General features: G+C 40.2%; 1 protein-coding gene across 1 annotated transcript; it reads right to left on the reverse strand.

Moving 5' to 3' along the window:
• Window positions 1-1419: 1419 nt before the first annotated feature.
• Window positions 1420-10501, reverse strand: LOC140938805 (uncharacterized). The gene is made up of 4 exons (XM_073388334.1): window positions 10424-10501; window positions 4699-5959; window positions 2805-2861; window positions 1420-2601 (listed from the first exon to the last, which is right to left on the reverse strand). The coding sequence occupies exons 2-4, from the start codon at window positions 5866-5868 to the stop codon at window positions 2290-2292; spliced, it is 1539 nt and encodes a 512-aa protein (XP_073244435.1). The 5' UTR covers window positions 5869-5959; window positions 10424-10501; the 3' UTR covers window positions 1420-2289.
• Window positions 10502-18356: the final 7855 nt, after the last annotated feature.

An 18356-nucleotide genomic window follows, 5' to 3' on the forward strand; every position in this document is an offset into this window, starting at 1 on the left:
TTTTCCGCATGAACTCACCTGTCAAATTTTGACCAATCAGAGCATAAAAATTGGACGTAGAGCGTGACCAACGCGTGACCATGGTGAGAAAAGTCAAAAGCAACTGTCTTCCCTGCCTGTAACAGCTGGCTGAATTTTCGCGTCCGAGGTCAGTTTGCAATCAAAATTTTAACTGTGTAGCACATAAACACAACATATTTCTTATGAATTTAGAAAAAACTTGAACTTGAGCCTGCGATCACTTGAAAACTAGTAACTTGTCAGCGGATAACTTCAAAAAAATACTTGACCTCGATGGGTCGACACCTGAGCCTGCGATACGGTCAAGTGATACTGGTCAGCGGGTACCCTGTTTTGACAGCTGTCAATTGATCAAAACATTAATGTCCAATATGTGTGCATTATCAGTTTAACTAGTAAAAGTATGAGATTGAACATTGTTCGCGATCTAGTAAAACAATTAACTGGTCAGCGGACAGCTTCCAAATAAATCACGTCACCTCGATGAGTTGACACATGAGCCCGCGATATGGTCATGGGATACTGGTCAGTGGCTATCCTGTTTTGACAGCTGTCAATTGACCATATTGTGAATGTCCTAAAATCCTATATTAAAGATGTGGACTTGCCAAGACACGCCTGAGACACCCCTCCCTTCCTTTTGATAGTCTCCCCTACCCCACCCGTACAATCTGTAGACGCGTACGTACGTATGTACGTACGTACGTACGTACGTACGCTCGGTCAATCATGTGACAACCAAACGAAAAGAGGTTGACCATATTCCATGAGTATGGGGCTCTGTCCCACGCGCGCTTCGCGCGCGCGGGAGCCCCGCTAGTAATTGAGGGTTACAGAAATTTTCCAGGGGTACGCATTTTTCCAAATCAGCCCCACCCCATCATTTTGGTGAGGTTATCGTCTTTCCTAGTCTTAGGACCGTGTCCTTCAGGGAGCAGTTACGGCTATTGCGTGTGGAAAAAATTTTAGGAAAACACCATTTGAAAAAATTATCTAAATGAAGCAAAAGTGGTGTTACTTAGACAGTTGCTTCGTTTTTCGGCTATCCCTCATTCACTTTTTGTCCCTTGGCTTTATTCATGTATTCTGGTTTGGATTCTCGGTTCCATGTGTTGAACATTTTTTTCAGGTACGCACATGCGCACTGGCGTACAGGTAGCCACGCAACTTCGTCCCTGGGGACGAGGTTTGGCCTTTGCCGAGGAAGAAACGCACGTATCCTTTCAGTCAACCAACATTTAGAAATTCGCTCTCAACGCGGAGTTCAATATAAAAACGTACTATAAAGGCAAAACACACACACACACACACACACAAAAAAAAACAGCACGTAGTTCGAATATCAAAATGTACCAAAGGCAAATAAAAAAGAAGAACTATGGTTATCTTTACAGCACTTTTTAATTCGACCCTTACATTCCGCAATTTACTTCTCGGATTGAGTGTCATTCAATTTACATATCATGAGAAAGGTATTGATAATAATATATCACGACTGGTTTCACGTACAAATATAGACGTACAAAGATAAAATATCCAGATATTTGGTGCCATCGTTCATTAACTAATGCGAAATATTCTGTAATGTAGGCACATTCTTCCATTACGGGTATACAAATTTATGGAAAACTTCAAAATGCCACGAGCATAGGAGACTATTTTCTCGTCGCCTTCGTCTTCTGAAATTGTAATTGTACTTCAATTTTATTTCAACTTGACATCTTAAAAAAATAATGATTATAAAACATCACACCAACGTTCTCGCTAGTGAGAATCCTCATGGAAAAAATTTAACATCCATTATCTTCCCGACTTGCGTTCACAAAGCGATTAAGGTATAAGTAAATTGTAATAGTCCAGTTTCGAACTGAAAATTACCACTGAATACAAACAGGTAAGTCAGGTAAGTGTTTGAAATTTGAAAATACACAATAGACAGAGTAACAAACAGGTCTCCTCCTCGTTGGAATTTGTGAATATACCTACTTCAGATGGAGGCTAAGCCTGTAAAAAATGCGTCTTCGCTTCTTCTATTCGGCGGTCATAGCGAACTCGAAACTGGGCTATCCCACTGTAAATAATATAAAGGTGTTTTTAAAATGACTCAGTTCACGACGAATTCGTCCGACGAACTCGCTTGTTTCGTCTAATGGCGCTATCACTCACTCCAGGCCGGCTGCTGTGGCAAACATTACCCACGTACGACACATCCACATATTTTCCTCTCTCTTTCTGGATGACAAATCGCACTTTCACATTGCACTCCGGTCACTTACATTCTGCGCCTCCTCTGAAGAAAACCGCTGAGTGGATTTTGCGCGAGTTTTCTGATCTCACGTGATTATTTTTGAAGCGTAAACTGCACCATGGGTTGCTTTCTTTGACTTTTTCAAGAAAGATTCTTGTCCAGTCGCCACTCAACAGTCGGCCACCGCTTGGGAAAGTATTAATTGGAATCCTTTCCCAGTCTTCACGTGTCAGCTTGAACCTCGCTGTTGTGCCATCAATGTTCCATCGAAAATACCTATCTTCTCGTTCGTCATCATCGTCGTCAGATGAATCAGACTCAAATTGTTGACCCTTAAAGGATACAAAAGCGCGAATTTGAGTTAAATGGCCGAGAAAATCAGAAACTCCAGTAGAAATCTAAGATTTCAAAGTGAGTGAGTGTGACAGCTATATTTCTTCATGAATTTGTCAATTTTACCAACTACTCTGCAAGTCAAAGCTTTCGTTAAAAAAAAAAACAAAAAACAATCAAATAACGTAAAAACGTCGCTTACCGCAATATTAGAGACGTTTCGCCAATTTTTTGACGCTAGCGAGTAAGGTGTATTACCCTGCAAAAGAGACAAAAAAACATCATTGATTGCTTATGTAAACAGTATTACAGTAAAGGTAGTGAAAACTTGGCGAACTAGTTTTGTTGATCACGTGCTCAAACGAAACCAGAGGCTCTGGGGGGGCAAGAATTAACACAACAGAGAGGAGAAGTGGCAACGCCAAAGTACCATGGTAGCAAAATTTCTGGATCTCAACTATCCGTGGTACTGCAAATATGGCAGAAAAAAGACAAAAATTGACATGCATGACTTCTCTGTTCATGATTGCTCTCAGGAACAAAACGATAGCCCCTACCTTTTCTTCCATCGTTCGACAATGCAAATGGCCGTCTCTGGTCAAGAAAGATTGTTGAGATTCAGGAATTTTGGTATCATAGTAACGTTACGTCACACTTCCCCTTTTTACTGATAGGCTTCAAAAAAATTGCTTCAACCTATTGGCCCACGTTTAGCCAACATGTTACAGCGCAAGTAAACGTTAACTAGTAATTGTAATACAGAGATTTAGCATCGCGTTTACGGCAAACGGCAAAAGGCAAATGTGAATTTGTACCACGTGACCAAGTTTCCCCTTTACTAGTCGTTTACTGTTCATTATAAGTGCGCGAAACTCGGTAGATTCACGCCAACTCAATCCATTAAAATTGTTTTAAGGTGTTTTAACTGTTCATTTGTCATTATGAAAATTTCTCAACCTGAATCTCACACTTGCCGTTTGTCGTAAACGCGATGCTTAATACCCAGCCTCGTCCCCAGGGCTTTTCCCATTTTTTGAGGGAAAAGCCCTGGGGACGAGGTTGCTTAATACCATAAGAAATATTAAGAGCTGTTTACGAAACATCCGGTGAATACCGTTCGATCAACCAACTTTTATACTGGGTCAATCTACTGCAGTTTTAAGAGCAGTATCAACATTTCACGGCATAAAAATCTTGCAGATTCAAATTTTCTCGGTATCCATGTATCCCTCATACGTTGCTTTTGTTTCTTAAGGGAAGTGTGATTTTTCCTTTTGCGCTCATTATTTATGTATCATTTGCGTAAAATTCAATCGGCTTCCCATGTTAAAAATCGCCAGCCTTTAAATTCTTAAAAGTCAAAACATCTGTGGTGAAAATGTCTTTCATTACAATTAAGAACACAATCTGGGTTACATGCACACTAGACTGTGGAATACACTGGGACACTAACAGCGGAAGAAGAGAAGAGGAACATCGCAACTTATGTAGCTACGAAATAAAGCCTGAAAAAATCTAGGCTTTCCGAAATCAGAGACAAGCGGGGTCTGCTCTACTTCTGGCGAAGCACCTGCTAAGGTATCCGGTGGCAGCTGAACATTAGTCTGCATAAAAGGCTTTAGTTTTTCGCATTTTTCAGCCAAAGCGAATGAAAGGGTAAAGCTAACGCCGGCAACGACTTACTAGGGACATTACGATCCAACAACATCGACGTCCATGAAAACGTCGCTGAAAAATAGACTTAGCAATCGTTTTAATTTTTTTCTTCGAGATTATCCCAAGTCGCCCGGTTACTTAAAAGAAAGGAATTTGGATTAGAACTTAAGAGAATTAAGGGACTACGCCTCAGTTCAGAGAGAGATGGTAGAATTTATCGCCTTGCCCGGTTCCCGTTCTCGAGTAAACTTAACATTTGGTCATTTCACGTCGTAGTTGTGCAGGGACGGCAAAGAAATTTACAGAAAAGCGTGATGCACGTGCAGAGTGTTGTTTTTGTCACTAAACCTATTGTTGTTTTGTCGTTTCCGTTGCGGTCACCGTCGTAGTTTTTTAAGACTCCTACTAAAACACGCAAGAAACCTCAACTGTCGTCCTACCTTCAAAGGCATGTGCGACGTCCCAGAGGCTATGCTGTTCCAGTTTACAGGAACCATAATAACTGATGGGCGCTGGCTTTCTAAACCAGGTGGAAGGCCGTAGTAAGGGTTACTCTGCGCTGATGAATGGCAGCCACACTTACAGCACTTATATATGGCGTTCATGTTATAGTTTAGCCCTGCGTCGTTTATCTGTCTCTGGTTAAACCTGAGGGATTCGCCAGAATTGACAACCTGACCACCTAAAGACTCCGATACTTCTGGTTGATAGTTCCTGACCTGATATCGTGGTTCCCCTTCGATGAGTCTTGTCTGGGAAGCTGCCATTTCTTTCACAGTACCCACGTGGTAAAGAGGGACGTTTTCGTTTAAGATCTCATTTGATGACGGAACCTTGCTGATGCCAGTTTGATAAGATGATGCCGTTTCGTGGGTGCCATTCTGGGTGTCAAACTGGTTTGCCCGCATCGCCTTGTCGTTACCCATCTGATATACTGGAAATAGGGATTCGTTATTCGCTTGAAAAGCTGAAAATACCGTTGTTGAACCGCCTGCAGGGTGGTTTTCCGCACCTGATACTTCTTCGTTGGAAGACCTTGAATGACAATATATTTCTTCCTCTTTTTCTGCTATATCGGCCAATTGTATCCCATTGTAAAATCTGGTTTGACTTATGGGAGATCGCAATTCATTCTCCTTAGAATAAGTTTCCTTTTGTGTGGCTGTATCTTTAGCGAATTCCACGTCTCGATATAATTCTTGAACCTCTGACACAGTGTTCCCATGGTTGCTGTAACGAAAATTTGATTTCAGTTGTTTATCACTAAATAGTGATTTATCCATTTGGTTTTCTTTCTGCTTGCCTAAAAACGGTATTTCTTCATCAGAACCATTTTGGAAAGGAAGTGAACCTTGAACATTACTTATTTGGATACTCAATACGTCATCAAGGGCTCGTACTTCTACAAAGGAATGTTCCGCGTAGCCCGTTGGGGTAATGGGTAAATTCGTACTCTCTTGGCCACTCATGTTGCAAGATGTCTCCGTTTCTTCTTGCTTAACAGTGACGGGAATTTCACTTGTGAAAACAACCATTTCGCTGCTGGTTCCGCCAATCCTTGTGGAAGTCCTCTTTTCCTCTAGTTCTGTCTTCACACAACTTTCTGCCATTGTTTTTTCTTGATATACCTTCTCGTTGCCTTGGTTTCTTGATTTTTTGAGATGCTTCCTTTTACATCAAAGTTAAGCGGTAGTGAAGAAACTAAGCAAAATAAGAGGAACATTGTTACTTTAATTGGAGTTTAATTGGAGTGAGAGTAAAGCAATGGACTCAATCTGACCAGGTTATTTATAGGCACAAATTATTCTAGAAACTAAAAATAGCTTATTATGCTCGCTTCGAATTCTGCTCGGATCTAGCCCTTCATTCCGTATGTGATAAACTTTACCACATATTCTTGACCTAGGGGATAATGAATTAGTATTCATGACACGAGTGTAGCTCTACGCCGATTACGGAAGACTTAAGATCCCACTCAGACCATTGCAGCTTATGTAAGAGTTGTATTAATTAGCAAAGTTAACATCTGAGTAAAAGCAACATAAGATGATGGAGAGCAAAAAAATGTCATATTATGATTCTTCGGCAGACAGTGATTACAAAAATTATTTAAATTAAACAAATAATTCCTAAATGTAGTCGAGTAAAGGAAGAAAGGAAAAAAACCGAAAACACCTCGATTTTTCGCAGTGCCTGGTAAGGTTGTGCTGATTTTCAAAATTGGAAATACTTTGGTTTTTTGCGTGTTTTCCTAAGCATATTTAAGAAAAAAATACATATTTTATCCTGATATTGTTTTAGAATTTCAACCCTCGCCCATCGCGTTGTTTCCTTAGACAAGGAACTTTACTCCACTTTGTCTCTCTTCACCCAGGTGAATAAATGGGTACCGGCAACATACTGCTGGGGGGTAACCCTGCGATGGACTAGCATCCCATCCAGGAGGGGGAGTAGCAATACCCCTAGTCTTGCTTCATGCTACGGAAACCGGTATAAGCTCCAGCCGTGTGGGCCTTTACCTTCTTGTTTTAGAATAGAACTCTTTCTAACTCCATGCTTAATAGCACCTCATATGTGGAGGTTGTTTAGAATCGACAAAAATGGTACACAAGTTCGATATTTACGACCATTTTTTTTTTAAATTAATTTAATTTAGGGTAAATTAAATACAACCGAGAGGCATTTAAAGCTAGTGAAAACTGAAATTGAATAAATTGTCCAAAAATACGGAGACCGCCCATTGAAAAGTCTCTGGCACCTAGGGTACGAAAATGCTAGACTTGTTTATAAAACTGAAATTCCTCGTTCCCCATGCAATTTTTATAGTGGCATCAATGATATTACTTGGAGAAAATTAAAGTGTGTGATCAGTTTCGTTTGCAAAACAGGACTCGAATCGATCAAAATGAAGTGGAGAGTACACTTAGCGTTACAGGTAAATTTGAATTCACACACTCAGTTGTAAACGCACTGCACGTTATAAATAGTATACAAAATGAGCGTTCTGAGTGCGTTGGATCATGGTGGATCCACAGTTTCGGTGACGCCATAGGTAAAAATAGGTCAATACTTAGTGGAGCGTCGGTGGCCTTTCATATTGAGATCACGAGGGCAAAAATATTTCTTCATAAAGCTGTAAAGACAGAGAAATGATTTACTAAGTAAAACGAGATACCAATGGCGATCTATAAACACTGAATGGATTTGGCTATAACACACGTTCAACTGATCCCTTCGAAAATAAGACTTATAATATGTATAATTACCAGTCGACTTCAGAACCCACATAAATTCACTGTAGAATTCCAATTTGTCTAGTACTGTATTTCGAGATGTTCATTGCCCATGGGTTCCATGCAGTTCAACTTAGTCCGTCAGGTTCAATTGAATTTATCCGGCAGCATTGTGTCAAGTAATTATTTGTGAGTATTAATTAAAGAAAAATAAATATTCAACAGTAAGGATAAAATTGAATACTAACATTAAATATAATTTCAAAGCTTGATCGTCCAAATAGAGCTCAAACGATCATTCGAGTAAAGTACGTAACTGGCAAAAAGCTGTAATCGACCTTTTGTTGACACGCGAACTAAAGTAAACCAGTGTCAACCTTGCTTTTTTTTGTAATACAGGACAGTGCCGAAGTATTGCACGGTTAAGTGAGTGCAATATAAACATATCGGCAATAGTTTGGTCTTAAAAGCCAATGCCTCAAGGTCTAACATTTTACGTTGTTCACAACCTCGTTGTTCAACAAATAGTAGCAACTGGTTGAAAAGAGTAGAGCCCTTCTCTTTTCTCGTTCAATGAAGTAATTCGACACGTAGGCCCATTTATACAACATTCAACATGGCATGAGGCATTTTGTTGATCAACAAATGTGAAACTGTGTTTGTTTTGTTCTAGAATATATCAACAATTCTACTGACTTATGTTAAAGTTTTCAGACAAATTTTAATGTGGCAACTACATTGTAGCTCACAGATCAAGAGTTGATTGATTGTTGAGCTGACAAAAAAACCTTCAGGTCATTTCTTCTTTCATTTGAAAAAAATAATGTTGTATAAGTCTTTCACCAGTAACAAAGATATAAATAGTAAACGTTTTTGTTTGAGAGAAATCCCAGTGGAATTTTGGACGGCAAACTAACTCTCTCCACTTCAAATTTTTATAGATTATGTATTCACCAGCGACATTCAAAGATATTTAACTCACAGAATCTCTTTTTTTCACCTGCTAGAATTTCAGCGATTGGAAATCATTAATCGAGTCATGATATCAAACTTAGTAGGGAGTTAAATGCCTTCGAAATGAACTCTTATTTCAGGGACCTTACTGATACTGCGCGTGTTAGAATGTACTCCATCAACATGCTAAGCCCGCCTTGATGTATATACGTATTGCTTATAACCCAGCGGAGAAGCGTCGACAATTTCAAGCTACTAAAACAGTCAGACCTCAAGGTGCATTAACTTCGATGTCCTAAAGGCTTATTGGTACTTAAACAGCTACAATGTAGAAGTGAACGCTCGTGCATCTTTAATTTTCTTCTCGCACTTACACATGCACAAACAATAAACATCTTAGTGAATTGCTATGCAATGAGTATAAGCCCTTGCCTGCACTTAGACTGATCCACCTTGTAACAGCGCACAGAAGATGTCATTAATAACAGTAGAGGGTAGCTGTCTTGGTGAAACGAAAGGCCGGGCCAGAAGTGGGAAATACACTGTATCAAGTTTAAGGTTCCATTCAATTTATGTAAATTTCACAAGTCAGAAGCTTTCATCCTTCTATCACGCAACGAAAAACAAGCAAAATGTGGCCTTCTTAGACTCTAAAGGCTGGTTTTCCTGGGTTATTCGTGCACAGTGAACCACACAACTTCACAACGTAACTGTTTTCTTGCACCGGTCAGGGAAAATAAAATAAGTGATAGGAGTCAAAAGGCCTTTTTATTAAAATCGCCTTCACGTGTTGTGATAATTGAGTCACCAGAAGGCTAAAACAAATTTATTATATTTTTGGAATGTAGGGGCAAAAATCATCAGAAGAATGATTTTTCCAAGTATGACATCAGGCAGTGAGAAAACAGAGAGAAAATAGTCGGTAGAAAACCCGAGCTTCTTAGGGAATTCTTTCTACCCATTCCTGTTGCTATGTAGGGCGGATTGAAATGGCTCACTGCACAAATACACATTCAAGTTGTTGTTCATTTAGATCCCGGTACTTGATAAGTGAACAGTAAAAATGGGCGATTTTTCAGTTAAAAGGAAACAAGTACGTATTAAATGTATGAAATCATTGTTGCTGTTTCATAAGGCGCAAGATAATAAACGTGAGGCGCGCCTCTATGAGGCTTTTGTTCTACAATACATCCGATATAACTACAGACCCATAGCGCTTCCAACACATTCCAAGTCTTAGAAATTTCGCTGGCTCTGCTTTAAACATACTTGATCATACTTGTCTACTCCCAGTTTGTAAATCTGCTGTTTAGTTTTAAAGCGGGTCATCCCGAGACTGATTCGCTCTATTGCAGACACCTTTTTAGTTTCAAAATGTGTGACCGTCCGACCAGTGTTTGACTCTGTACAGCCCTGTACAGCCGAGTCCGTTAGCGAATAATTCTATAATTGATCGAATCAAAAAGTGCTTTTTGACGTAGTATACAGTTCTTTGGAAATATTTACACTATTCCACCGAACAATGCGCGCTAAATACTGTTGAAAGAAACTATAAGCATTCAACGCGAAGGAATACGATTCCGTGATTGAGTCACTCCGAAGGCTGTGACACTGGCCAACACTCCGGTCAAAATTTCTTCACGATCATCTGAATCTGAGTAGTTTTTCTCGTCTGTTCGAGCCTTCTTAGAATTGAAACGGTAACAATTGTTATAGCAGTTTAAAGTTCTATTTTTTCCTTTATAAACCGCAGATTCACACTTGCCTACGTTGAATGTTTTTCAACTGCGCACTCAAGTGTTACACACGCTATGACGGATCAAAATACATATGCGCTAACGATCAACAACTTTCGGATATTTGTGAGTATTCCTTTACATTCGAAACATTAAATGTTTCCCTTATAAGTGTTACTGTTCGTATTAAGACTAGTCGAGACGGTCTTTGCTAAAAGAAAGAAAAAACTAACTAAACTGACCTTAATGCCTTGAGTGAGTCGGGCCATGTCGAGTGAGTTTAGTTCCACAGTGACAGATTCCAATCTCAAGACGAGGGGTGGGGCAAGGACATCTGTAATGAGTCATGTGCTCCAGGTTAAGTTGGAGTGGGAACAAAGGTCACAGCGGAGCAAACCTCCTATGTTGACGGAGCTTTGGCAGGGTGTATCATGAAGGTATTGTTTATTTGGCGCAGGGATTCCTATACTAGTTTTATTAATAATTTAGAATGCAGTTGAAGTTGTTTAGCGGAATGCTACTAACAAGGCTTAGTTAAACTAAAACAAGAGAGACTAAAATAGTAAAATCACAACAGCAAAGATTTTCTTATCTTGATAATCTAGAGCTGGCTTATAGCAAAGGGACCCTCTCTAATGTAACAAGGATTTGTTAGTTGTGCCGGGAAAAACGGAACGCCACAAAGTAATAATGGCTTCATATCTCTCTCTTGAAGTAAGTACAATATTACACCTTATATAACACTTACTGTTGAACACACTATTGTTGCATTTTTAACTTTGACATTTCTGAGTCTATCTCCTTTGACTGCATGCTCAAATGTCATTTTGACTCCTTAAAGTTGCGGCAAACCAAAATCATTGGAAAGAACGACTCATAACAATCATAAATCGCGGGGCTGCATTTAATCTTTGAATAATCTGCCGATGCCCAGCTGAATGCCGGTCGAAGTGGGTTAAAACCTACTCATTACATAATATATAAATTGATGCAAAAATTGTATACTGTTGTATGTTCACGTTCTTTTTCTGCTTCAATATTCTACTCAAGAATACATCCACACTGACGGCTCTTTTGATCTTTTTTAAGTAGCCAGCGTGTCAGTGCCAGAGGCTGGCCTTTTAGAGCCGGCTTCTGACTAATCATAAATTGCCATGGTAACCCTACTTTGAAAGCGAGTATTTCCTATCGATTCCACGGCCGCGAGTATTTTCAATTGTGCTATATTGAACGGACAGTCAAAACTCGTGACTATGGACATCTTTTTGAAATAAGGGCAGCTCTCTTACTCTTACTCTAAAGCCAGCAAACATTGTGCAATCAGTCCTGCCCGCTTCATCAGTAGGCGCCCAAAAGGGGTAGCGGGCTCTCTGATTTCAGGCCTCAGTGATATGAAAGGGTAAGAATTTCACCAATTGAAGTATATAATGGGTAGGGGAATCTGTCATTGCGGTATGTTAAAGGACCAAAAAGGTTACAAGGCGCATTTTTTGAATGTGAAAAAGACTAGAAAACTCCCCGGTTTGGAGAATTATTCATATTGAATTATTGTATTTACAGAGAATTATTATAGTTATTATTATTGTTCATTTACGGCACTTTAAACAGATGCAGCGTTTTAAACTAGTATTTGAAAGGGGTATCATTTGCCATCAAAAGATATACGAAAGTGGCAGCTTTTCTGTCGAAAATAGTCATATTAAAGGGTTAGGTATTGGACCTTGGGGCGGAGCCTTTCTGTATAAAATTTTGTTACATACGCCCCAGGCCACTTTCCTTGCCACGTTTTTGTACGCATTCAAGTAAAATGTAAAATGCCATTCTTTTCTTTTCTTTTGGTTGCCCCCAACCGAACTAAAGCCGAAAAACGAAAGAAACTGACATTTTCTAAACCGCCGGAATGAATTTAATCTTTGGCATTACCACGACTTCAAACAGTGGTCACGTACCAGAGCTCTGACATAGATCTGAACATAGTTAATGGAGGTGACTGGTTATGAAGCCCGGCAAACATCAAAGGAGCAAACAAAGATGCCAAGATTTATGTTAGAAGGTCCACGACCCTGCACAATCTTTTGTTTTGCGTTCATACGTTATGCATGAATTACGTAACCAGCACGTTTCTATTGGTTAGTTCCTCAGTACGGAGTAAACAACTATTGTGTTTTGTGCAGGGTCAAGGCCAAAAAAGAGAACAAAAACATACAACAAAGAACTTTGTCGGGTTTCATAACCATTCCCTTTATTAACTATGATCTGAAGTTGTAAGGAAAGACGCAAGCCAAAAAACATGTATGGCAGCAAATTATCCCGGCCAGTGCGGAGATAAAGACGAGAAAAAAAATATTTCTCGTCCCCGGCCGCCCTTTTCATTTTTGGGGGCCGCCTCTTTGCTTTTATTGATTGTTACTGGAAAAGCCAGAACAAACAATACCCGACAGGCGAAGAAGGTCTTACTTTCACAAAACAAAGCAGTTATTCAAAGATAATACTGATTCCTAGCTCCTGGTCCTATATTGACGTTTTTTTAAAAATACACTCTACCGACGCTTCACGTTGTTTATAGCCTGCGTAGCAAGCGTTTCAGTTTGGTTTCGTAGCAAAGAAAGACCAAGGAACGGGATTCTCGGTTTTGGCCGCGCGAGAAATGAAACAAGAGCCAAAAATTGAAAGTGGGGGGAGGGGGAGGGGAAGGAAGGAAGTTTTCTTCCTTTCTTCACCACCCCCTCCCCGCTCTTTTACTTGCGTCATTTTTTGCGCGGTCTTTGACTCGTTCCTCGTTCTTTGCTCCTAAACCAGGGGCGGATCTAGGGGGGGGGGGGGTGCAGGAGGTGTGCACCCCCCCCCCCCCGAGATGACCTGCGGTTTTCTAATACAACTGGTATTCTGCAAAAAAAAAAAAAAACTTTGTCGTTTATTGGTGTTGAAGTAGAGTAAGAAACGAGTGCACCCCCTCCTAAAAAAAATCCTGGATCCGCCCCTGTGGAAACTCTTGCTACGCAGGTTACGTTGTTTAAAACATGCACATGTATCAAAATAAACTAAAGAACGCCTTCGATTGGAACAAATAAGAAATCGGAAATGCTCCCCCTCCCACTCCCCAAAAAAAGCGCTCACCCGTTCTTTTTTTTCAGAAATCCGGGAAGTAAAAAAATTTGTTATTTTTACTTGGTCTAGATTAAAAACGTTTAAGCGGTATCTTTAGCCACCGAGTGGACGAGGAGGTACCAAGAGCCATAATATGGCTCTTGGAGGTACAAAAATGTAAACAGTTTCAATTTTGTTTTGCTTGGTTTACTTTACTCTCTTCACCAACAATCGTAAGGATCAGTACTGTTTCCAGCTACCGTAGGTTTAAGTTCAATTTAGTATCATAACTACGCTTTATGGTGGACATACCCTAAGACAAGCGCCCCAAACTCTCAATTCTATATAACATCTTAGAGTGAGACGTATGTCAATAAAAAGCTGATTATATTCTTAATATTGCTCTTTCAAATGATCCCGAAAATAAACACTTTTACCTTGTATTTGTGTTGTGGGACTTGTTATCACAACTCTATTCGCTTCTCGAGCTATTTCGAAGCTCTTTTTGCGCTTTATGGTTCTTCGATCCCGTCATCAGTCCTGAATCCCGAATTCCTGATGGTTATTTCTAACGTTCCAGTGGCGGATCCAGGGGGGGGGGGGGGGGGTGGTGGTCCGGGAAGCCTGGACCCCCCTGTCAGACCTGATGCTTGTTTGAGGCTGAAATTCGTTCATCGAGAGGATCATTGCCCCTGCAGGGATTTCGCCCAGAAAGCGTAATCCCGAGTTGGCACTCTGGCAACTCGCGCGTATATTAAGGAGAGTACTTACAATTGAAATATACAGTTGGTTTGCCAGTCGATTTGCTTGAACAGGGGCCGCGAGGAATCGGTGGGAAATGGTGACGTTTCTTTTGTTCGCACCCTCAAGTAAGAGATGGTTAGGATGACCAGGCTGTAGGATGACGTAAACCAGAAACTTCTGAAGGGACCGTTTAGATAAATTTGATGCGTGGTATCAGTGACATTCTGAGGAGCAGCTCTTGAAAGACACTCGTTAAGCACATATGAAGTTATCAGGTGCGCACAGGAGCCGCATTACTGTTCCATGACTTCACCGTATAGACAGGGAGTAAGTTCTTATATTGTACACTGTCAGGAGCCCATAATTTTCAGTCTTTTATCATTTTTATCAACACCTCACGCTACACGTCAAACACTGCGTCTACGCGCCCGCTACCGGTCCTAGATACCATTTTAAACTCTATAAGCGACCTCATGGAACATAGCTCCAGAAGAGATCTACAACTTCTGCAAGATTGCCATTTCATCGGAACTACTGGTTACGTTCTCTGGGTAATTCGTTGTGTGTGACCGTGATGCGTCGCTCTAGCTGTTGGGAGAGTCTGGATTTGCTTGTCTTTCGCAGGAGTCCCTCAGGATAGGTAAGAGTCCTAGGAAGAGCTGGAGGACTCTTTTCAACGTGAAAACAACTAATATCATTATGATGAAACTGTACGAGAAGTGCCATCCAAGCAAAAATCGCGATCCGTACTAAGAGGAAGTACTAAATCCTTGTTGCGGATCTTATGCACAGCGGCTTCAGCTTGGAAAAGCAGAAAGAGTGAAGGTATAGGTTAGTTAGGTAAAATCGGTACAATATATGTTCCCATACATGAAGTACCTACCGCTTTCCGTCACTGGATCAAAGTAATCTGAAGTGGGATTGGATGAGCATAGGCTCATTACAAAGCCATTCGTTGGCTACTTTCACTTGCTCGTTGCGGGCAGTCATTCATCACTTAATTCTGCGTGAATAAGCTTAGCGAGATGCAAATCTCTCTCGTTGGTGAAATAAGACAGTTCGGCTATTGCATTGATATTTGATGAGATGGGCGGGGAATTCACATTCAGCTGAAACCCTTTGAAACTGATTCCGGATCATGATCTTTTCGAGGGATTCGACACACTTGCAATGCACTTTCACAGTTTTCCATGATTTATTTACTTACTCTTTTCTGAAACAACTTTGTAAACCTCATACAAAGTACAAACTGCTGTTCCTATTGCGTAACCAAAACAGGCGATGTTGATTCATATAGGCCGTCGGGCAATTATAATTTAAGCACTAGAATAATCAGAAGTCATGTTTCTTATTCCAATATGTTTTAAATTCACATTTCAAACGTGATTTGTTTACGTCAAAAAAATATGAGCGACTTCTGCAACGTTCCCCAAAATCCAAGATGGCGGCCAAAAGAGGGCAAATTTAAATTTCGATTTACAGAGTGAAAGCTGTCGTTTTACCCTTGCTATCATGCATTTTTGTGATGCTTTTTAGTCAGTGATTAAGATTAGACATGTTTAGGCTGTTCCCGTTCAGTGAGCCATAAACCCAAATTTTCGGGTCTCAGCTAGTGGACTATGTATGGAATATAAGTGAAAATCTTCATTTCTCGGTATTTTTCAAAGAGCTACACAACGACCAGCTAATTGACCGACAAAATACAGAGGGGGGAGGGGTGGGGTGGGGCAGCTATAGTGTCAACTATTACTAGCAGGAGCCCATCACCTATCACTAGCAGACTAGTCAGTTATATCACTTTTTAACTGGCTGATTTTTTTTAATGAAACGCGAGTTGCATTTTGTCACTAAACTAAGTTCCAGGGATATTCCAAATTGTAATCGTTTTTGGCAGGCGCGGATCTAGGATAAATACTTACCGATTTCCTAAACAAGCGCCGAAGCTTCTAGGGGGGTCCGGGAGTATGCTCCCCCAGGGAATGTTTTAACTCCCTCAAGTCCCCTTTCCTGGGTTTCTGTGTCATACAGATGGGATATTGGCCAGTTCCATTCTCCCCGGATAAAGCATTGGTCCAATGCATTTTCCAGATTTCATCCTCGAAGGTTTTTTTATCAGAAATATATTTATTATGAAAAATCTGACCGATTTCCGTAAAACGGTGGAAACCGGTGTGGATCCGCGCCCGTTTGTTTACCGTCCTATGATCTGTTCGCCTCTACTCGCAAAGCGCCGCGACCGGCGTTCACACCTTGAGAAACAAGTGGTCGTCTCTGCTTTCTCGGCTGGTCACAAAAAAGTTCAACAGCCCCTTCTCAACCAAAGACAGATTCTCTCATAAAATTCGAATTCCAATCGCTCCCTTGACTCTGGGCTGTCGGCACTCTATTTTTCATTCAAAAACGTGAATTTCGCCGTCGCCATGAACAAATTGCGACAAAGAAATCAGTTCATATGTTCGTTTTACTTTAAAAAAAGCTAGATCTGCTAATTTGCCATGTCAACTACCTACTTTTTTATCTGTAAGGTCAATCAATTTCGTGCCAAACTCACCTTCAGTGATCCGTTGCTGGGCCGGTATATAACACTCGCCTTTTTGGAAGTTATTTGGCGCTTTTTTGTCGGTCGGCAATTTAGGGCTTAATATACATCCGTAAACGTATTACACCGAATCGGCCCCTAATTTGAAAGGCTGAAACCGTACCAGTTCTGCTTCAGAATCTGTAGAACGTTCCAGTATGTAAGCCGGCTTCCTTAATGATTCATATATTCATGTTCATTGTGTGCTGGCTAAGAGGGCATAATTTCAATTCATGAAAGTTTAGAAACTATAGCTATTGTTAAATCAATTCAGATTAAACACTCCCATTATATTAAGTGCTAACCGTGTGATAAGCAAAGGTCAAAAATCATTTTCGGACAACTGATGGTAAGTATTGGATCCTTACAATTTTAAAAAAAGATTCATTGTTTAGTCAAATGATATAATACCGTATTTTACAGAGTTTATTAGTCGCAGTTCAGAAGGGGTTTCCACAATGCCAGTAGTAACATTAATAACAGCTGATCGCTTACAAGAGTGCTTACAAGGAGACCGGCGGCTTCGACTGTATATAATCCTGGCTATAAAGACGCAATATCTTCTCGAAACTTCGAACTGCGGTTAACTTTAATTCTACATAGATTGAACGTTCAGTTATAATCGTTGCTCTAAAGAAGTCAAGCGATCAAAAAGTCTCTGGTTAACTAGGTAACGGTTGGATTCTTTACTTTGAATTAAATGATACAGAAAATCATTGCCCTGCTGGCTATATTAACACAAGAATTTAAAGATATAATGTGCTTGGTTCTAATGTGTCTATATATATTCATTCCCCGAAGTGTTTTCACTAAGCACGCAGAAAAAAAACAATTTGACCTCTGACAGAGGTATTTCATAACCGTTTTTATACGATTCTTCCATACAGTTCTTATATTATATTTGAGCAGCTTTTCACCGATGATGATTCAACTCTAGTTAGGTTTATATTTACTGCATTTAAATACGAGGTGCCGCATGCAGGTTATTTGGAAAATCCACAAAGGGTGTGTTTATTCTTTGAGCCTCATATCTAAAAATGACGATAAATATGACTTTCTAATCTTCTTATCCGGGACAATTTAAACCGTATCGACCTTTTGCAACAATCAGTTTTACCGTATTTTTCTTTCTAGTGATTTCTGCCGGAACTACGTACGGGAATAACGCACGCACAATGATCACCCCGTGGTGTGTTTCCTAGTAAACATGGCAAGTTTACAAAACGATTCAGTTTTATGCCCAGGTAGTCATCTTGATGGAGAATGGACAGTAATTAAGACTTCCTGTATTTGAAAGACATTTTTAATCCGGGGGAGGGTCACTCACTGACGATGTATTTGTCACTGTGTAAAGAATATAGTTTTAAACAGCTTCGTCTGGGATTGTGTGGAATTGGCCTATAAAGGATTTAGGTGGGTCTAGAAAAGATTATCATCTGAGCATGATGTGAAGAAGTATGAGAAAATGAGTTTCTGGTTAGTAGTTGGTGTCAGTACAAGCTATGAATATTTTTCCCCTAGTCTGGAAAAGGGTTGTAAAATACAGTCAATGTGATGTTTTCTTAACAGCAAGCTCCCACAGAAATCTTCATAGAGTACCCCCCGGCTTAAAAGATACAGATGAACATTGTAGAAGTTTCTTGTGATTTTGAACTGAATCTAGTTTTCAATGTTTTCTCCTCACAGAAATTATTTTTGCAAGGTTCACATTCCGAATTAAGGTAAGCAAATAGAACAGTCGGTTCTGCTCCCAAGCCACATTTCAA

Source organism: Porites lutea, chromosome 5 (genome assembly GCF_958299795.1).
Source record: "Porites lutea chromosome 5, jaPorLute2.1, whole genome shotgun sequence".
In the NCBI taxonomy this organism is placed as follows: domain Eukaryota; kingdom Metazoa; phylum Cnidaria; class Anthozoa; order Scleractinia; family Poritidae; genus Porites; species Porites lutea.